Source organism: Lepidochelys olivacea (genome assembly GCF_965140295.1).
Source record: "Lepidochelys olivacea isolate rLepOli2 genome assembly, chromosome: 2".
NCBI classification, from domain to species: Eukaryota; Metazoa; Chordata; order Testudines; family Cheloniidae; genus Lepidochelys; species Lepidochelys olivacea.
Window position 1 is genome coordinate 177,622,799 of NC_140412.1, and position 22,136 is coordinate 177,644,934.

At 39.5% G+C, this 22,136-nt stretch overlaps 1 protein-coding gene across 8 annotated transcripts in view; it reads left to right on the forward strand.

Annotated features, from left to right (window-relative positions):
* The window catches only part of GLI3 (GLI family zinc finger 3), a 247,000-nt gene that overhangs the window by 134,641 nt on the left and 90,223 nt on the right, over window positions 1-22,136 (forward strand). For all 8 annotated transcript variants that reach the window (XM_084620886.1, XM_084620885.1, XM_084620884.1 and 5 more), the window contains one exon: window positions 255-360. In XM_084620886.1, the coding sequence (XP_084477012.1) occupies window positions 255-360 (106 nt within the window). The remainder of the gene's footprint in view (window positions 1-254; window positions 361-22,136) is intronic.

Here is a 22,136-nt window from a genome sequence, read left to right on the forward strand (position 1 = left end):
TATTAAAGGCTTTTTCATGTAATTTGCCATTTAAGATAGAAAAAAGAGTATATGAAAATTAATAAATGAATATTCACGCTCATCTATGCAAATTTTATGGGGCAAAGTTTGTTCAGTTACACCGGCATTGTATTGAGAAAGAAGAAGTTGACCGTACAGCGTACAAGAGTTGGCACATAATTTGAGATGTGTAATTAATATTAAAAATTAGCTGCATGATATATTCATATTTGGAAACCTTATTTGTTTTTCAGATCCACCTCACCTTTTTCCAGCATTCCACCCTCCTGTGCCAATTGATGCAAGACATCACGAGGGACGTTACCATTATGAACCATCTCCCATTCCTCCACTGCATGTGTAAGTATTATTTTCCAGATTGTTATATTATGGAGCCTACAACAAGAGACAAATATTGGAATCCTTATGGTACTTAAAACTCTGTGCCTGGAAAGCTTTGCAGCTTTCCTTTTCAAGCTGGAGAGCAAGATTTACGTTTGGAATGCGTCGAGTTTATCTGTTCGTGGATTCACTGAAGCAGAACCAGGCTGGTGCCTTAGGAATGCCTGTTATAATAGGTAGCTGGCAAATGTCACCTATATATTTTGCTGATGTTTATTCTGTGTGCTGTCATTCTATAAATACTAAATTAAAAAGCATAGAGCCCTATAAAATACTGCTAAACAAAATGTGTACTTTCTCTGGATTAGGCTTGGGATTCTTCATAGCTAAAATTTCCTGTAACGTCAAAGCTTTTTCCTAGTGACTGCCATGAAGCATAATGAAATTTTGGGGGAATTTTCATAGCCCCTGTTGTGTGTGTGCACAAGCAGTCAGGTGATTGATGGGAATGTCACCCAAACAAAATGGCAAATGTAATAGAGCACATGGTTTACACAAAGATAAAAGAAAAGAATGCCAGTGATAACGTGCATTAGAAGAAGAGGGGAGAGGAGGAACCCTGTGGAAATAACCATTATCTTATTCTATATGTAGAGAGGAGTATCAGATTTGCAAAATAAAGCAATGATCTTTAGTTGTAATGTTCAGAAAACTGCCATATACCATAAAAAAATGGAGCCATAAGGAAGGCTTACTCCTGTGCTAAAAGTCTTGATATATACATTTAATTATATCTAATAATCACCTCTCTTGTTGAGAAAATAAAAGAAGAAATGCAAAAGTAATACTTTGAAGAATAATGCTAGTTGTTTAGATGGCAGATTGCATCTCCATGGCTATTAGTTACAGCTGTGTAATTACATATATACAGAAGAAAAATGAAGTTGTTTTAAAACAAGTCCTCCTCTGTGAGCAGAATTAATTGATATTAACAATCCTAACTACATGCCCAAGTACACACGCAATATTTTACCAACAGTTTTTTTGGATTAGTCTCCTATTACTGAATTTTAATTTCAGAGCAAATTTGCCTGGAGGGAAGTAATAAATCTGTGTTGCAGTCTTCCTTAGGCATTAAAGGAAAAGTGGGTATTTACAGAATGAAAGAGAGAGCACAGAAACTTGTGATTTATTCCTTAGAGTTTCACTGATACATCAGTAAGTATTTACACCGTAATCAACCATGCAATAAAATACATTAAAATAAAGATTTTGATTTAAACCTACTGTTCAAAAACAGGGACATTTTGAATTAAGGTGGAAGCAACATACAGATTCACCCCTTTCATTCTAGGTTTTGCAATGCATATGAAGCTAGATTCTGATGTAAGCTCTTTAGAGTCCTTCACAGGGTTTCTAAAGTCAGCCTCTGGTTGGAGGCTTAGGGCATGATCCTGCTCTCTTCGAAGTCAAGGGAAATTATGCCCTTGGCTTCAACAAGAGCAAGATTGTCACCGTTACTGTTATTTAATAATACCTGGTATTTAATAGCATCTCTCATTCCAAAGGATACCAAATTGCTCTGCAAACTTATATAATATACTTATACTTATATAATATATACTATATTACTGCAAACTTATATAAACTAATATACAGATTCTGGGCCTGTAGTTTGCCTAGGCAGAGATTTCAAGGATGAGCCCTATTAGGGATCACTTTCCTGTTGCTGAAATGCATTAGTCTCTTGGGTGTATCACAACAGTATTTTACCAGTGCTTAACAACAGAGCAGAGGCAAATTTTAGGTAAGCAGAATGTGGTTACTCAATTTGGAATATGAAGAGGAGTTGGGGTTAAAAACCTATTGTGACAAAAGCGTCACAAATTCTTTAAGAACCATAAATGGTCAATATTTCAGTTTAATGTCTCATCTGAAATGCAACAATACACCCTCTTCATACCACGTTGGGTCAGTGGAATCGGAACTGACTCAGAAGGAAGAGTGCCACTTATTGAATAACCAACACCAATACTTCCTGCAGCACCTTGGACGTCTCCCACAACTGCATAGCTCATAAGAAACAATAGGATTTTAGCATGAGATCATGGGCTGCAGGCAGTTGTTTGAGATGCATGTCATAGTTTCAGCCTTTAACTTTAAAATTAAAATTTCTTTGTTATTGTTTATTTATTTTTGCATAAACTTAAGCAGATTCTTCCCTTCTGTTTGTTTATGCCATTGCTGAAACAATAGGGTATAACATACCCAGTATGTAATGGACCAAATATGATCAGTGTAATTAAATGTCAATATGTCATTAGGTAATTGTACAAAGGAAACTTTCAGACTATAACAGCTTTTTCGTAGGCATTTTCATAGGTTGTAGAGTTTTCAAAAATTCACAGTACTGTATAAACATGATAGACACCAACAGCTATGTCTCTGGTGTAAATCCATCTTTAGGAACATTGGATTTTGGCTTAGAAAGGATTAATCATTCTTTTGGAGACATTATTTGGATAGTTGTCATGGCATCCTTTTAAAAAAAACGGATTTAAAGTTATTTCAGTTTCTGGGAGACTGCGGATAGGGCATACAACAGGAGTCAGGAAACCAAGGGTTTTTTCACTTCTCTGCCACTGACTCTCTCTGTGTGAGTCACTCAGCTTCTCTGCTCCATATTTTCCCCATATGTAAAACTGGGGTTAATGATGGTTTCTCAACTTTGCAAAGCTGGTTGAGATCTATACCTAAAGAATGCGGAGTCTTACTATAATTAGGTATCAATAGAACAAATAGAGGAAAAATACAGAACATTTCAAAAAGGTCTTGTGCACATGATGGCATCTGGGCCTAAAATATCTTTTTTGAGTGACAGGCAAAACAAAAAAAAGTCAATATCAGTAAACTTTTAGGGTGTAAAGGATTCTTGCATAGTTCCACCATTAAAGATATGTATATGAGATATTAGGATTTTTTTTTAATTACTCATGGGCAGAAATCTTGTATCCCAAATTTCACCCTGGAGCAAAATTTTATAACTGAGTTATAAACCCCTAAAATAGGGGTTTATGTTCATGGTAGAATTGCTGACAGATTCATATGTATAGTAGGACTAACAGGCACTGCTATAATTATGCTATCGTATCCTATCATTAAAGATTCCATTGAAAGAGGTTTATAAATTGCTCTTCTTCTTAGATAAACCACCCTACATTAAGGCATCAACAATATGGTGCAGAATTAAATTAAAATCTCATAAAATGAAATATGTTCTGTATTAGCTGTTTGACACTTAATTTGCCTCTGAATGAGGAGAGGAAATCACAAATTAACCTGCCTTTGTTTTCCCAACCGTGGCTTATTAGGTGTTAGAACAACTGCAATTACAGCCCAGTAATAACCCCCCAACCCTTATGAATATATACTGAAATGTGTCACTTTGTGTTACTGAAACCTGTTTGTTAGAACTGCTTCAGTTTTCCTAGAATTTCTTCAGTTTGTAGCTTAGCAGGAAGAAGCGTAACACACTTTCCCTCAACAGCAGCACATAAACAGTGTTAGTAGAAACTACATGTGTCTTACTTTTCAAATTCAAAGCATGAATCTAGGTGACTTCTATTAATGCAGTTGTATTATCTTCTGTTGAAGTAACAAGTTAAATTATCTTGTAACTTAAGCACTCGAAAATTAAAACAGACCAAAAGAAAACAGGGATTCTGTGATTTTTCTGTTTGTTTGGCTCTTTCCTCAGTTTATTAACTGGATTTCTACAGTGACAAATCACTCTTTGATTAACTGTGGTTTCTTGCCTTTTCCATTTACTGAAACATCCTTCTATAATTCCACCTTCTCCCGCCAGTCACAAGCCAATTAATGGATGGCCATGTCCTTAAAACATTTGAAACCATGCTGGAAACCACAGTTATTTAAATATAATGTGTCACTATCAGCATGCTACCCTGGCCCTTGTGAAAGGGAATTATTTTTTCTGAGAACCAAATTGTAACCATGCAATAAAGTAGCTTTGGTGGTAGTCAGACTGGCTGGCATTGTTTTCAGTGTAACAAACAGACAAACAAACAAAAAAATTGCCAACACTGATCAGGGGAACTATGATAGTCTTGTTGTCAAAGACAAAGTAAGTGTAAAGTAGTGTAATTTTCAGCTGGGGAGCTTTTCACTTCCTGTGCAGGATGAGGGTATCTTTTATTTTACAAGGAAGCTAGTGTTGTTTAATGGAATTCACTGTGCAGGGTAGAAAATTCCCTGGAGGGCAGGTAGAATTTTAAGGCACTGGAATTGTACACTCTTTCTGTCTTCATATGTAATACGCTACCAGTTTAGACTTCACCTCTTATCCGTGTATAATCTACATAGCTTCCTTACACATCAACCCTGGATTTGGGCCACTGGGTCTGTGTAAGGGAGTGAGTCTAGGTTAGACTGAAGGAATACCTACAATGTTGTAACTTATGTGCTGAGGGGTCAGAGAGGAGTGTCACAAGACAAGCAAACAAAAGGAGGCAAGGTGCAAATTAGTGTCATCATCTTCCAACTCCTCAACACATAAGTGACACCAAAACATAGACTCCCGACCCTTATTCTAAATTACACATTGGGAAGTGGGTATAAATCTATTAGTATCTGAGTTAACAAAGTCTAAGGCTGCAATCCTGCAAACATGTACACACACACTTAAATTTGCGCAGGTAAGTAGATTCAATGACTTCTGTGAGACTACTCATGTGCTCCAAGTTAAGCATTTGTGTGAATGTTTACAGGATGGGACCAAGTTCAAATAAGAGAACCTGATTCTCTGGTGCCTTGCATAGTCATTTACATCTGAACAGAGGGAGCATAAAATGCATGCAAATCAGCATGGTGTCATTTTAAGCCTAATTTTCACAAACACTAATGACTACACTAGACCGAAGGCAGAGGAAAGTTAGGCCCAGATGCTCTAATAGTTCAGAGCAGTTTCTCAGCCTTTTTGATACCAGGGACTGGCCTGCTGCCTTCCTAATCTGTGTTAGGGAGAGCTCAGGGACCGACACCAGACCACGGACCGGTCATTGAGAAACATTTGAACTTATACAAGTCTTACACATTGTCTGTGAATTTGGTTCATTTAATTCAATGGCAGTTCTACATTTGCGGGGCTTGGAGGATTGGACTCATAATATATTTTCTGTAAAGCAAGAGTCTCTTGCCACACGAGGGTGAAAAGAAATCTGGGTTTTCTCTGTCTCTTTCTTTACTATTTTATTTTTTCCTTTATACTTGAGTTCCCAAGCTCCTTTCCCCTGTAGTAATTACAATGTCTAGTGTCTTACCTTTAGACCAGTGCCTTGGCAGGTGGCTTCTCAGCTTGGTGCAGTGTTATTTGACCCTTCCACAGCAGGAATGGAAATCACACCTGTCTAGCCAATGTTGCTAGTGGGACAAGATTTAACTGCTCTGTGGCTTGGAACAGATTTCCTGGGACAGCCAAGAGCCATTGAGGGATGAAAGCTGAGTTGCACATGGGCCTTTGAGGAAAGCGAATGGACGTTGGTATCGGAGACATTCAGAGCCATCCAGGGAAACATTTAGCTGTAAGCAGGCACAATGCTTGTGTTATGTAGGAGGCAGCTAAAGAAGCCTGCTTCTGGAAGTGGGGAGGCACTGTGTCTCGTCATCATCAGAAGCCAGTAACCTTGGACAGCTGTTAGAGGGAAACTTGAAGTTGGGCTTGGGGCTGCTGGGAACGAAGGTGTAGGTCAGGTGGTGCCAAGAGAAGGCAGAGGAGATGGGAAATGGAAGCTTGGAGCAAGAACATCAGAACGGCCATACTGGGTCCGACCAATGGTCCATCTAGCCCAGTATCCTGTCTTCTGATAATGGCCAGTGCTTGATGTTTCAGAGGGAATGAACAGAACAATTTTGAGTGATCCATTCCTTGATGTCCAGTCCTAGCTTCTAGCAATCAGTGGCTTAGGGACACGCAGAGCACAGGGTTGTGTCCCTTTCTGTCTTGGCCAATAGCTATTGATGGACCTACCTCCATGAATTTATCTAATTATTTTTTGAATAGTTATACCTTTGGGCTTCACAACATCCCCTGGTAATGAATTCCACAGGTTGACTGTGTTGGGTGAAGAAGAACTCCCTTATGTTTATTTTAAATCTGTTGTCTATTAATTTTTTCAGTTGACCTCTAGTTCTTGTGTTATGTGAAGAGGTAAATAACACTTCCCTATTCACTTTTTCCACAGCAGTCAAGATTTTATAGAGCTCTATTATATCCCCCGCAAGTCGTCTCTTTTCTAAGCCGTACAGTCCCAGTCTTTTAAAACTCTCTTCATATAGGGATTAAGGGATTTTCATACCCTTAATTTTTTTCCTTGCCTTCTCTGAACCTTTTCAAATTCTAAGATATCTTTTTTGAGCTGGGCCAACCAGAACTGCACACAGTATTCAAAGTGTGATCATACCACGGATTCATATAGTGGCATTGTGATATTTTCTGTTTTATTATCTATCCCTTTCCTAATGGTTCCTAATATTCTGTTAGGTTTTTTTGGCTGCCTCTGCACACTGAGCAGATGTTTTGAGAGAACTATCCACAATGACTCCAAGATCTCTTTCTTGAGTGATGACAGCTAATTTAGACCCCATATTTTGTATGTATAGTTGGGATTATGTTTTCCAGTGTACATTACTTTGTATTATCAACATTAAATGTCACCTTCCATTTTGTCATCTAGTCACCAGTTTAGAAAGATCCCTTTGTAACTCTTCACAGTCATCTTTTGACTTAACTATCTTGACTAATTTTGTGTTATCTGAAAATGTGCCACCTCACTCTTTCCTGCCTTTTCCAGATCATTTATGAATATATTGAACAGCACTGGTCCCAGGACAGATCCTTGTGGGACCCTGCTATTTACCTCTCTCCATGGTGAAAACTGACCAATTATTCCTATCCTTTGTTTCCTATCTTGTAACAAGTTACTGATGCATGAGAAGATCTTTCCTCTTATCCATGACAGCTTACTTTGCTTAAGAGCCTTTGGTAAGGGGCCTTGTCAAAGCCTTTCTGAAAGTCCAAGTACAATATATTGACTCCATCACCCTTGTCCACATGTTTGTTGACTCAAAGAATTATAGTAGATTGGTGAGGCATGATTTCCCTTTACAAAAGCCATGTTGACTTTTTCCTGACATATGTATGAGCCTGATAATTTTGTTCTTTATTATAGTTTCAACCAATTTGCCTGGTACTAAAGTTAGGCTCACTAACTGTAATTTCCAGGATCACCTCTGGAGCCTCTTTTTAAAACCAGCTTTACATATCCCCAGTCATCTGGTACAGAGACAGTTAATAGTTCTGCAATTTCATATTTGAGTTCCTTCAAAACTTGGGTCCATCTGATCCTGATCACTTATTCGTGTTTAATTTACCAGTTTGTTCCGAAACCTCCTCTACTGACACCTCCAATCTTGGAGAGTTCCTCAGATTTGTCACCTAAAAAGAATAGCTCGGTTGTGGAAAGCTCCACCTTATCCTCTGGAATGCAGACCAAAGCAAAGAATTCATATAGCTTCTCCTCAACCGCCTTGTCTTCCTTGAGTGCTTCTTTAGCACCTCAGTCATCCAGCGGTCCCAATGATAGTTTGGAAGGCTTCCTGCTGGTGATGTACTTGCAAAAACTAATAGCAATTTTTTTTTTTTATCTTTAGCTAGTTGCTCTTCAAAAAATCAGTGTTGCATTAACTACCCCTCAGTCATCTGGTACAGAGGCTGATTTAAGTCATAGATTAGGAGATAAGGTTAGAAGAAAATGTGGGCTGCCTAGGAGAGAAAGGAAGCAGGAACCAGACAAAGTTTGTTGGATACAAAGGCTAATGTGTACGTACTGCTTGTACATCATTTTGTTGATTAACGGAACAGCAAATCAGTGGTCATTTGATGTCAGTTGCCTGGCAGCTGTGATGTAGAGTAAAAAGGTCTGTGTCCTACACCTGGGGCCTCAGTAGATAGTTTTTCCAGTGCCTGGACTTTTACAAACTGGGGGAGAGGAAGCCTGAATCTAGACTAGAGTTGTGGTCTCCTGCTTCAGTATGCAGTGTTGCATCATTTGGAATAGTGAACAATGTTTTGTTTAGCTAAAGTTACTTGTTTAGTAATATGGACCCTGAAAATTACAGATCATAAATCCTCATTTGCAAACACACCTGCAAAACAGGTTTAAAAGTAGACCATGTCTTTAAAGAGTAGCCGAGAGTTTGGAAAAGCAAACTATTCTGTCTATGTATGGTAGCATGTATTTTCTGGAGAAAAGGTTTCTAGGGGTTTTGGCTTCCCATTTTCTTAATTATGAGAGATAGTTGCAGAAGAAAATTATATTATTTTAGTGCCCACATTCATGATAGTGCTCCCCCTGTGCTGAAGTAGGTAACTACTTCTAAATATCGCTATTTAAAACAATTCTGCATACTTAATTCTGTAGTCAGCTTTTAACCCTCTCAAATATATGCCCTGGCTGAACTGGATAACATATATATGGAAACCATTGAAAAAGGACAGTCTTATTTAAAAGTTTGATTATTTTAGGAAACAAATTTTAGATTAAGTGGGGTTTTGAGGCCAAATGCATTCCAATGTAAGTGGGTACAACTGCATTGAAGTCAAGTCAGTAGAGTTGTCCGTGATTGAACCAGACTAAATTTGGTTCTCAGTGTTCATTTGCCTATGCTGCTGATTCCTCATCCTTGCTTCTCCTGCTCTCGATCAGCCTTTGTTTGTCACATCATAATCTTCTCCACAGCAGTTGATTGTGATGTCAGAGGATTATGACTTTAGAAGGGAATAAACAACAGGAGCAGGTGAACTTAAAAAAACAAAGGATCGCTGTTCTTCTGCTGCAACCACAATGACTTCAGGGCGGGGGTGAAGGAAAGGGGATATACACCAGGAAAACCAAGAGAATTTGGCTCAAAGTTTCAATACATATGTAGTTTTTAAAAATAGAAATTACCCCACTAAAAAAAATAAATCTTGAAAATAAACATAAAGTGGAAAATTTTTCAGTTTAGATTTTTTTGTTTGTTTTATTTCACCTCCTTAGTCTCCCTTATCTCCCTCCCACTTTTTCTTTTGCTCCCCTTTTCCAGTGGCATTTTCATTTAAAAACAAAAAGGGTTATTTTGAAAAAGTGCCATTTTCTGTCAAAAATGTTTTCAATATTAAAAATTCAACCAGCTGTACTAGAAACTTTCTAGGGCCTGTCTATTGGCCTAATGGAAGACCTAAAATGCCATGTGGGTTTGTTTTTACTTCCTTTCTCCCACATGTTGGGCTGGAAATGCTAATGCTACAGCAATCACCGCCCTTGGAGGGAGGTGGGGTGCATTGAACAGTGACATATTTGCTGTGTAGAGGAGCAGCACTGATGGACTCTGCAGTGACAATGAGTTTGTAGCAGTGCTTTCAGGGAATGTAAAGTGGGGGAAATAAGGGAAAACCCTTCCACATCAGTAAGGAATCATAGGATATGATCTTTCTCTGCAAACCCTCTCTGGATTAAACCCAAGAGTTGCTGGGCATAGACCCTCACTTTGATTCATACATGGAATGGATTTAATAACACAAGATGTCAAAATGAATTAACTTTTACAATAGGAACTCTTTTTATGTTCATCAGCATCTCTTATGAAGATGGCAACTTAGAATCTTACCATTGGACATCAGTGTCACTTGGCTGCCTTATCCCAGCAGGGCAGTTAGTTACAATATTTATGTAAATTCTCAGGCTTCACTTGAGGTACAGTGGAAACAAAATAAGTGGCAATTGGAATAGTAGCTCATATATCCTGTACACAATATTGTTCTGCAGAAATGAAGAAATAACTTTGGGTGCTTTCATATGCATGTGTGTGATTTATCTTTGAATAATAGGACAAAGATCTTTGTCTCTGCATAATATAGACTTGAATTTGAGTTACTCCAGGTTTACATGAGTATAATGACATCATTTGGCCAGATTCTGACTATAAAAAGCTGGAAATATGAAAAGAAAGCATAAGTAAGGAAAGTATTCACACAAAAGATAATGGGAAAATTTCCCATCAGTGATTCATTACTTTTATGTAACATATTATAGCTTAAATATATAAATAGATTGGAATAACCACATTGCTATATTTATGCTGTTTGAAATATCTAAAATCTCATTCTGTTATCAGCTGAAAAGAATGCAGTCTTTAAATATAGTGCACATTCGGAGTCTCTGAGCCCGTGGCTTCTTGGACAAAATTCCTGTGTTCTTTGTGCTGTAGTCAGCAGTATTAGTCAAGTGAGCAGATATTAACTGTGGTATTCACATTCAGTGAACCGGAAGCAAGCCAACTCTATAGAGGCTGCCGTCAAACCTGTTGCAGTGGCCTGTGAGGTACTGGACTGTGACGGACTTTTTTCTTTTTTCTTTCTTTCTCTCTCTTTTTTCAGCACAATGCTTCCACTCGTGTTAAGTCTTGCTTCAAAGAGAACTGAAATTTACAGTCTTAGCATAATTTTTTTAACAATAAAGTTACATTATGAATTGAAAGTTCATCCCCAAATTAAGGTAGTATAAACTGTTGGAAACGAAAGTTATGTGTTTATCATGCAAAACAAAGAACATCTTCCACTACCACATTCTAACACACTCCTACCCTACTTAGAGTAGTCCACCTTCCCTCTCCCCCACCCCCAAAACAAAGACATGTCGTTTCTTGTAGTCTTGGAGCACGAATTGAGTTCAATTCAGAACTTTCCTCAAGGGAGACCAAACAAAAATCTAAGCAAGGGCCTGTCTATATCTCTCCGTGTGTGTGTGTGTGTGTGTGTGTGTGTGTGTGTGTGTGTGTCTTTCTGTCTTTGTAACTACTGAGAGCAGGCTTCTGGAGCCCCTCTTCTCTAAATTTCTCAAGCCTAAGTGTTAACAAGCTATTTGTTGCACATTCTGTGGTCTAAGTGAACCTCCTGTACTATGTCGAAGTAACAATACAAATTTAGGCCTCAATTCTGCCCTCATATGTCCATTGAAGTCCAATAGGAGTTCTACCCATGTACCTGAGGAGAGAACTGGGCTCTGAGTTGTTGCTTGGTGATATTGATTAAAAGATAAAATGGTTTAAAGAAAAATGTTGTGCTGTTTAAGTTTATGTCCTTAGGATACTTTATATGCCAAAAGGAGTTAGCATCTTATTTTGCAAGGTGCTGAGTTCATTCTTCAAGGGGCTGAGCACCCTAAACTTCCTGTTAAAGTCCACAGGAGGTTAAGTTTCTCAACCCCCTGCCAGATTGAGTCCTTAGAGACTTATCCTGCCATGAATTATGACTGCACTTATAATTATTCATGCATGGTATTTCATTGAAGTTAGTGACTTCACTGGGACTCCACAAGGAAATGACTATACACACCACTGAAATTCATTGCAGACCAAGGCCTGAGGATTGTATCCTTCTCAAGTCAGGGACCTCTATTCTATGTTAGTTTGTTTTTTTTTCAATAAAGTGATGTGTACACTTGTGACACTGTAGAAAATTATTAGTGATCATTTCAAACTGGGAATGAAGTCTAAATATAGCTGATTTTAATGACTACCATTTGAAATGTGTGCATCATAGAATCTTTCACCTTTACATCACCAGTTCAAATCCAGCCTACCTTACAATGTATGGTTACCATGGCTTTTTGTTGGCCTATATAAATGAATTTGATGGCTGAAATTCAGCCCATATTGTAGAGGCTACCAACACAAATAGCTCTATTTGACAACCTTCTAGACACTTTCAGCGGAGGGGGCATGGACTCAATGGCCCCTGAGAATCAAGTACTCTCTACCTCTGGAGGCAATCCCTTCAGATTCTGATCTGCACACATCATCAAGACAACATGAGGAAGTTGGTACTGCTGATAGCCATCCTGTACTGTGGTACCTGTTCTGTGGAGATTTTGTTTGTATAATGTAGCTTCCAGTTTTAAGAAATGTAACCCATAAAATCCATTTACCTTGTACAAGGACTTGTTATTTATAGATTTTTTCCCTATGCTTGCATACATTTGTGTGCAAGAATCATTCCTAGCTCTGTAGATTTACTTTCCAAAAGGTATATATTACAGGCGTTATCCAAGAACAACCTGTTGTAGCTCCAGCTATGGAGGCACACTGGTTTGGAGTAGCACCAGAATTGTTTCTTCTTCTGGCTATGGCGTTTCAGTTGTCCACATATGTTCAGCACCTAGCCAGAAGTGACTTGCAGTGCTGATTCTGTAGCAACACAATGTTTCCGTGTGCCTGCGAGGTAAAGTCGTAGGAAAAACTGAGAAAGTTCTGAAACAAACATAAGAACTTGGTCTAGAAGCAAAGAGAATGGAGCAATGGTTATTTGTATAAGTGTTTTTTGTTTCAAGTTAACCTTAATATAATTCACCTTTAACATAGGCTGTGTTTGGCACAGTGGTACTAGAAGCATCCTGGTGCTTGTCACACCTGCTTCTTTGTTTGCCTGAAATCATTGAGTGTTGTTGGAGGATGGAAGATATTAGCCTACAGCTCCCTCAAAAGGCTCTGCTCTTGGAGCAACAAAACCACCTAGCTCTGAAGCAGCTCCGATTCCACAAGGTCACTCCCAGCATTGGATGTGTGGGTGTACAGATGCACCACAATACCCATATACTAGCCTCTGCTATACAAGCAACCTGCTTAAATGGAGGTTTCAGAGTAACAGCCGTGTTAGTCTGTATTCGCAAAAAGGAAAGGAGTACTTGTGGCACCTTAGAGACTAACCAATTCATTTGAGCATAAGCTTTTGTGAGCTACAGCTCACTTCATCGGATGCATACAGTATGCATCCGATGAAGTGAGCTGTAGCTCACGAAAGCTTATGCTCAGATAAATTGGTTAGTCTCTAAGGTGCCACAAGTACTCCTTTTCTTTTTGCTTAAATGGAGTGGTTCGTAGAAGCACACCAACCCACCCCTCTCCATCCCCAATGGCTCCTGCTCCCCGAACTTATTTTCTGGAATTGGCCCCTGCTTTGGGGCTTGTTAAGAGAATAGTTTATGTACATATACATAAATATATTTAAAACTGTGTGGCATTTAGTGAGTACTGTCAGAACACTTGGGATCTTCTGATGTTTAACACAGTTGCCAATCCCTGCATTACAGTGAATATTAGTTTTGGGCTGTCCACCAGTGCAGCGATGAAGAGCATCTCTCCAGTAGTGGACTATTAATGCTCAGAACTGGCATCACCATTCTTACTAGAACTATGGTCCTTTCAAATTAGAATGTTTGTAAAATGTTTTCTTTGCAACCACAGAATTTCAGTGGCAAATTTAAGATCAACAATATTCACATTTCCATAATTGAATTTGACTTTTGAAATTTAGTGACACTTGTTTTTTAAGCTCTCAAACTCACCTTCTAGCATGTAAATTAGGAATGAAGCAAAAATCCCACAGGGCTGGTGTTTAATATTGTGAATGTGATTTATTTTAGGTGTTATAAATGAAAGGATTTTTTTTTAATTTGAAAAAAACCCAAAAAACGGTACTCAGCATCACAAAGCAGACATTGAAGACCATGTTCATTTAAGGGTAACGTGAGAGCCTTTCCAGGCAGCTAGCCAGAGTAAAGAATGCCTTCTGTGCTACCTTCGTGGAAATAGGTAAGGGAAGAAGAGAAGCACAAACTTGTTGAACTAGTAAAAATCATGGCATTCTCAAGTATTAAATGCAGCTGGTTTATAAAAATCAACAGTGATATATGGAATGGGGAGGAGGATACTGTATTAAAAGGTTTTAAAAAAGGCCAAGTTCCATGGAGGTTTTGAAAAAGACATCCAAAAACGTGAAATTATTGAGTGGGGGAGATTCCCTGTTAGTTTAAAATACTCATTTTTAAAAATATACGTGTGGAATTGGTGTTTTAGAAAATTGGTTTCAAAGTTTGATTCTCCTCTTACAGCTCAGTCCTGCTGTCCCTGTGCAGGGAAATCTTTCAGTACAGACAGTGGCAGTTGTGCTTAGATTAAGGGCCAGATTCTGATACCCTTCCTCCAGCTGAGTAGTCATATTGGTTGATATCAAGAATCTGGTCATCAGACTGCAGGATTGGTTCCAAAATAGCCATGCACTTTTTCCTCAAATCTGTATAGAGACATATACATAGGAGTGGCTGTTCTCACACATGCTGCCACCTCTTTTACACATAAGGCTTCCTGTGATCTATGAACAGCCAAAAGATAAATCAAAAGTAATTATAGTAATTACTCCAACTCTCTTCTTAGTATTGCAATCTCTGGTGGTTATGTGTTCTCCTTCCCCCTCCCCCCATTCTCTTTTGTACACAAAAATTTCAAGGTTGTTTTTTAAATACCTTGAGGCATTTTGTGAGTGTTTTTGAACTGGTTCACCATTCACCAGTGTATTTGCTCATCAGCCTTTGATGAGGTTTTTGTCATATGCACCCACTGAAGTTTCAGTGTACTCAAGCATTAGAAAAGCCACTATTCGAGAGTCTTTGTTTTCTTTGTTGAGCTGTTTATTTTGCTTTCTTCCCACGCGGTTCCCTGGCCTTGCTCTGACAACTGTTTTTCTGCATGAATTACATTCCTCGGGGCCACAAGTCTCCTAATTCTTCCAGTCGATTTGATTTCTGCCTGTGTGATTAGTCTTCAGCTCCAGCTCACAGTTGGTCTTTGCCAAGCAAACTGCTTGCTAAGTGCCTTTAACATGAAGACATAACTACATTTTTTAACCTCATTAGTGTGTAGGGCACTGCTTCATTCCAGTTTAATAACATGGCTACCATTGAGTCATCACTTGCTCTAAAACAGGTTATAAAAAGGTTACTTAGTTGTCTGGTTTTCCCCTTCATATGATCATGCTTTTGCAGGAGAGCAGTTTGGTGTCTTAAGTACATGTCCCGTTTTTATCATGTAAATAGCCCTTTGAAAGAAAACCCATTAACACTGAATAAGGTACATTTTTGTAGTAAGAAACTTCATAACAGTATTTCAAAAAGATCATTACAGGCTATTTGGAAATAGTGAATCTCAGTAATGAGTACTAGTGGAAAATATCTTACAGGATTCTTTCGAATGTTTTGGAGGTAGGGGGAGGGAAAGGACAAACATTTACTTCTCAGTCAAGCTTTCTAGTTATGCCAGTGTAAATCCAAAACCCACTGTAATTTGGATTTACACCACGGCAGCTGAGATCTGAATCTGTCCCAGCTCGCCTTTAACTAAGCATTAGAAGAATGCAATCTGATTGCACTTTGCATGTAAAGTTCCATGGACAAGGTTATATTTTCAAATGTTATAAATACAGGAGAAAAATAAAAGTTTCTCTGAAAAGACAACTGCACCGGAGAACTGGGAGGAAGGAAGCAAGCACCAGGTTGCATGCCACTTGTGATGGTGCGTTTGTACAGATGCATAGCACAGCCACTCAGAGGGTGAGACTTCATGATTAATGGTGTTTATTCTTGACAGAAGCCTCCTTTATTTATCTGCAATACAGTTTAGCGATTTTATCAGTCACCTGAATGAAAAATATTCAGTCATACCAATATTGCAGTGTAAATTGAGTAGAGTCACTTTTTATTATATCTTTCAGCCTTATCATCTGCACAGTAATTTTCTAGCAGGGGTTTGATATAGAAAGGCTGGATTTAGCTGTACTTGACACAAAGCCTCTTCAATTTCCCATAAAAGTTCAGGCTGCTCTTAGAAATGTGTATATATATATACACACAACCCCTCTTATCCAAGCAATTTCAGGATTTGAAAGAATAAAGATAAAATGCACAAACCTGGATGTGAGAAATGTTGTTAATATGAAAACATCTAATAGCTGTGAAGCCACTGGTGAAAGGTTCTTTAGTGTTTACGCTTGTGGTTTAGTGCAGAGCTTTTTGCATGGCTACGTAGTCTGACTTTCTTCTAATCAATCATCATCCAACTCCAATCAGCATACAGGCAGACCCTATCGTTCATCCTGGGTGTAATTTCAGAGTTGAAGACTATAATGGCCACATACAGCACATTAGTCACTGCGATAACAGCCAGTGGCACTCCTGAAGAATTGGGCGGGGGGACAAGGGGAAATAAAATTATTCTTATTCTCATGATGCGTTAGGGAAATAGGAGCCAATGTTAAACAAACGTTTATTCAATTAGCTGGTTTAGCAGCACTAAGTGTGAGAAGGCTGGTGACATTTCTTTGACCTGCTTTTTTGGGAGAAGATGCAGATGGTATTATATATCCACATATTAATGTGATTCTTCTCACAAACATGCTAGTTAAACACATCAGGAGGTTTCAACCACTCTCTGTAAACCAGAGGAGAATATAATTTTAATACTGAATAAGAGCAGGTATGCACGAGTGCATTGCAAGAAAACTGTTGCACACCTGAATTTGCCTGAGGAGCATGGTTGGTAATACTAACACTTAGTTAGTGTGGTGTATATTTAAAAAAAAAAAATTAGACCTTTTCTGTAGCATATTGCACTGTGATACAGGGTGAAGGTGCAGTGGCATATGAAGTTTCATAATGTTTTCCACCTCCTCTGGAACGGAGCTGTGTTTTCTCTGATCTTATGTGAATTACCTTATAATTAATAGTGTCAGTATGTTGTAGTGTAGGGACCAAGACCTGCACATCACATATTATTTGAAGTACTGTTACCCTTGATGCAGTAATGACCACAAACTAACCGAACTGGAACCGGAGTTGGCTGAAGAGCGGGAGGGAAAAAATTCACAAACACTGGGTTGGGCTGGCTTGTGATGCCTGTACTCTCACTGATTCTGTATGAAGTCCCATTGACGTCAATGTCACCAGAGTAAAGTAAGTCAATTTGTACAGTAAGGTAATACTAAATGTGGGTAAGGGTACCATTATCTGGCCCATTATCACTGTTATTTAGTCTTTATAGTACCATAGCATCCAGAAGCTCCTATCAGGATCACAGCTTCATTGTATTAAGTGCTGTACAAATATATACAAAGACATGGTCCCTGCCCTGAAGAGCTCACAATCTGAGAAGACAAATGACATATGAAGGGAAGAAGCGAGAGAGAGAGAGAATTGTATGTAATATATTTGCAAAAAAGAAAAGTATCATCTCTGTTTTACAGGTGGGGAAACTGAGGCACAGGGAGATGATGTGACACACCCAAGGTCACACAGCAGATCATTGACAGCCAGGAACAGAGCTCATATCTCTGTAGACCTGATCCGTTTTCCTATCCACGGAGTCATTCATCCTGACCATTTATGTGTAAACAGTGTATGCCCTGGGCTCATTAACGATGTATACGTACATACATCTGCTGTATGATAACTCTCTTAACTGACATACTATTACTGAATTGTAGGCTCCAGAGTATCTTGTGGCTAATCATACTATAATCTGATATTAATATTAATCTCTGCACAGATTTAATTGTTTCACTACGCTAGCTACAGTTTCGGCATTCGTTTTGGAGGCAAGGCAGGCACAGTGTTGATTAGTTGTTAGCACAGGGATATGGACATAGGAAATCAAGGTTCTGTTCTCAGTGCTGCTAATAAATTATCATGTTATCTCAAGCAAATCATGACACTTCACGCTGAGATTTTAGATGAAAGGTGTTACAAATGTATAAAGTGCTTTTTTACAATTCATTTTAATCTTTAAGTTTGCTTGGTATTTTGCTTAGTTGGCCTGACTCTCAAAATGCAGTCCTTCAGATCTGAAGCACTGAGTGATGAAAACTAAGAAGTAGCAAAGCTTAATTTAGAGGAATGCATGACTATCCTTTGTTAAATGTGATTGATGAGGATCCAGAAATATGAAAAGTTGTTATTTTTATAAATCTTACCCCATCAGTTAAGTACATGTCTTTGTGTTTATTGTTGTTTGCAAATTTAACTAGATGTTTAAAGAGGAAGGAGTGAGAGTTACGGGGTGGTATTTTTAAAAGCACTCAGTATTGGCCTAATTCTAGCTCCATTGAAGTCAATGGAAGTTCTACTGTTGACTCCAGTGGGAGAAGAATTAGGCTCACACTAAGGGCTTGTCTTCACTACGGGGGAGATCAGCGCTGCTGCAATCGATGCCACGGGTGTCAATTTAGTGGGTCTAGTGAAGACGCTAAATGGATGGCAGATCACTCTTTGGTCGACCCCGGAACTCCAGCTCTCCAAGAAGAGTAAGGGCAGTCGACTGGAGAGTGTCTCCCATTGACATAGTGCACTGAAGACACCTGGGTAAGTCAACCTAGGCTACATCGACTGGAGTAGTGTACTGCACATAGCTGGAGTAGTGTAACTTAGGTCGACTTACCCCGGTAGTGAAGACAAGCCCTAAGACTCATATGCTCAAACTCCATTGAGAGTGTAGGTGCCTTAATATCTTTGAGCATCTGGCCCTAAGTGTAGTGCTGTTGACTCTCTCACCCATAATTACTTTACTTTGAAGACAGCGGAAGTTTTGCGATCGAGTAGGCTTGGGCACTGCCATAGCAAAATATAGTCCTTGAGAAACATGGTCAGTTAAAATTGGACCCAGACACGTGCACATAAAACCCTCACCAAAGTGCAAAACCTCTTTTTCCTAATCAATGCTGCTGTCTTAAATAATGTATGAATTGTTGTGTAGTACACTCTATTGTCGTATCCTAAAATAGTTAGATGCAGTGTATGTGTAAGTGTGTGTATGCATGTTGGTAAAGTATTTAGTCTAATCTAATTGTTTTTTTCCCTTGGGTTTGTAAAACTGCCATATGGAATTATTTTAGCACTTTCTTCTATGAATTAATAAACAATGTTTTTTCTCGCAAATAGTTTATCTGGTGGATGATATTCATGTGTTTTCTGGGGACATAATTAGTGCCCTGAGCCCAATATTGCAAGTACCTACTACTGAATGTGGGGCATATAACTTTGAGTAGTAACATTGGGATCATTTGGACTACTTAGAATTGTTAGCACTGCGCTCACTAGTAAGTGTTTGCAGGATCAGGCCCCAGGTTTCCAGGGAACAGAAATTCTTGGTATAAAATACTCTTTCATTGTCAATAGGCATAACGTTGATAACTGGTGCCAAGGGGTTAATCGGCTTATATGGATATTGTACTAAGCAAACTTAGTCATTTAACAAGGGATATATGACCAAGCCTATTCATTCAGTCATGCGTCAGAATAGGGCTGCATTTGTCTGAAATAACAAGGATGATTTTTTGTTGTTCAAATTCGAAGATCAAATAGAAATAAAAACTTTATTGCTTTGCCGACAGTCTTCTAAAGATTACTCACAAAAAAATCTCCAAACAAACCCATAGGCATATTTATGTTTTTAATTCTCCAAACAATACGGAACTGAATGGATATCAGAGAAACAGCATGGCATAGATATTAGCTCTTGCATTGAATGACGTACTGGAAAATGATTAAATATCGAGGTTTGAACTTTGACATTTTAGTAATATAACAAGAAATATGAAAAGGCGATAATAAATTAGGCTATGTTATAATATTTCGTTCCAGTTGGTTGACAAGCTTTGTTCTCTAAGATAGATTATTGCTGTATCTGAAGCCTTAGCACAGAGTCATGTTTGGGATGCTGCAGTTATAGATTGCTTACTGTTTTCAGTATTACCTTTTGTTTCTCAATGCACTAATAAAAGGGCCATTCTGAAAACTTCGGATAAAACTTGGCATGAAATTTCCAGTCTAGAATCAGATTGTTTCCTCTAAAAATAAGGAAATGCTTAAATTGTCATGCAGTTTTTAAAAAGATAAGCAGTACAAAAAATAAAAAACAACCCTAAAGCCCACAGTTTTATATTGATTTCAAAACTGTTTGTTCAGGCACGAATAAAAAAACCCCACCACCTTTAGTCCAGATTTTCTTATGATACAGGGTCCTTTATGCTGCTAGGCTCAAATAGCCCCTGGAGAATACTGCCCTGCTAGGGGCGTTCTACAATTGGAGTGAGGCTGGCAGAACAACTGTATCCCAGCTCTGTTCCCAGCATAATGGGTGCAGACAGAGAGGTGTGCAGGGACATCCCTGCACAATTTAGTATAGTCCCAGGACTCAGAATTAGGAAAGCACAAAACTGGCTTAAAGCCACCTCACCTCCCCATTCTCCTGTTCCTGTGACAGCCACAGAAGTTTAACAATACTCAGCCTAAATTTAAGAATAGATTATTGGATGGCACTTGGGGGAGATCCCCTGCTTAGCTCCCATCCCTGGACATGTGGCTGAATGCTAAAACAGCATATGAAGGGGGGGAGAAAGGATCGAGGGCATTAGTGGGTGAAAAAAAATGGCATGTTTTCTGTTTCCTTGTTGAATTCTAAAAACATTCTGACTAGCTCGACAGTAGGTTGAGAGAACAGCTAGAATATTTTGTCAAAAATTTTCCTTTTTTGTTTTTTTTAATTTCAAACTGGAGAAATTGACTTTGTACGGCTAAGGGAAAGAATGTTCCCCCTCCTTCACATCCCCTGATAGCTGGAGAATAGATTTTGGGAAAGAGAAACACTCCACGTCTGTGTTGCCAACCTAAGGCCTGGTCTACACTTCAAAGTTGGTTGACAAAGCAGTGCCTGCTGAACCCCTGGTTCAGACACAACTAGGTCGATGGAGGAACGCTTCCATTGACCTTGCTGCTATCGCTTGGATGGGAGGTGGGTGATGTTCCTACAGTGCCGGAAAAACCGCTTCCATTGCTGAGGAAGCATCTACATTGTGGCTCTACAGCAGCCTAGCCACAGCCCTGTAGCTGTGCCCGTGTCGCGCCTGTAGAGAGGGCCTAAAGGTTGGAGCCATCTGTGCAGCTGTCATGCCTCACCCCACTCCACTCTCCATGGAGGGAAAAGACTCGGAAGCGCTCCCCCAAGTCCCCGCTACGTACTGTTAAGCAGGGGGCTACTGCAGAGGTGTGCCCCGTGGGATGCAGGAGGTGCACCTCTGCTCACCCCTGTGCAGTCTCTCCAAATCCTGCCTACCCCTGCACCCCAATTCATAGCAGAACTGCAGTAGTTCCAAGAGACCCTCCGGCCCTATGGAGGAAGGGACGGGATTTCCCGTCTGTCCGCAGCTGATCTGAGAGCATTTCATTTTTCTTTAATTTTAAAGATGAGCACTTATTTAATGGTAAAATGTGGTTCCTCTGCAGTCTGCTTTCTATCACCCCCCTCTCCTCCAAAAAAATATAAGTGACCGCAGAGCTCCTGAGAGGTGCTGGGGAGGCAGCACTCTGAATGGAGTTCTCTTTCCACCCGGGCCACTGAGCACAGGCCGTGGCAGGGCAAGGCTCCATCCATACAGTCCTTGGCCTGTCTGATCAGATTGCCAGGACTAATTTTAGTGATGAGGATACCTGTCCCTTAGAACTGGATGGGGAAAATCAACTCATGTTGCATCGTGTGCTGTCACTGCTCGGGTGGCCATGACGATCATCATCAACCTCTGCCATAGTCCTGCATGTGAGCTAGAGCAGTGGTTCTCAAACTCGTTTCGTCGGGCCTCCCTTCTTAGTGTCCATAGCCATTTACGTATGCCCCTCCCCCCAAGTACCTTTACCACCCCCCAGCTCTGAAGGCAGAGCGGAGAGCAGCAGCTGCCGACAGGACACCGGGCTCTGAGGGCAGCCCCGCGCCAGCAGCAGCACAGAAGTCAGGGAGGCAAGGTGAAACTCGACATTTGTCTATCACGTTTCACAGCCGACCTAGCGCCCCATTGACACCCT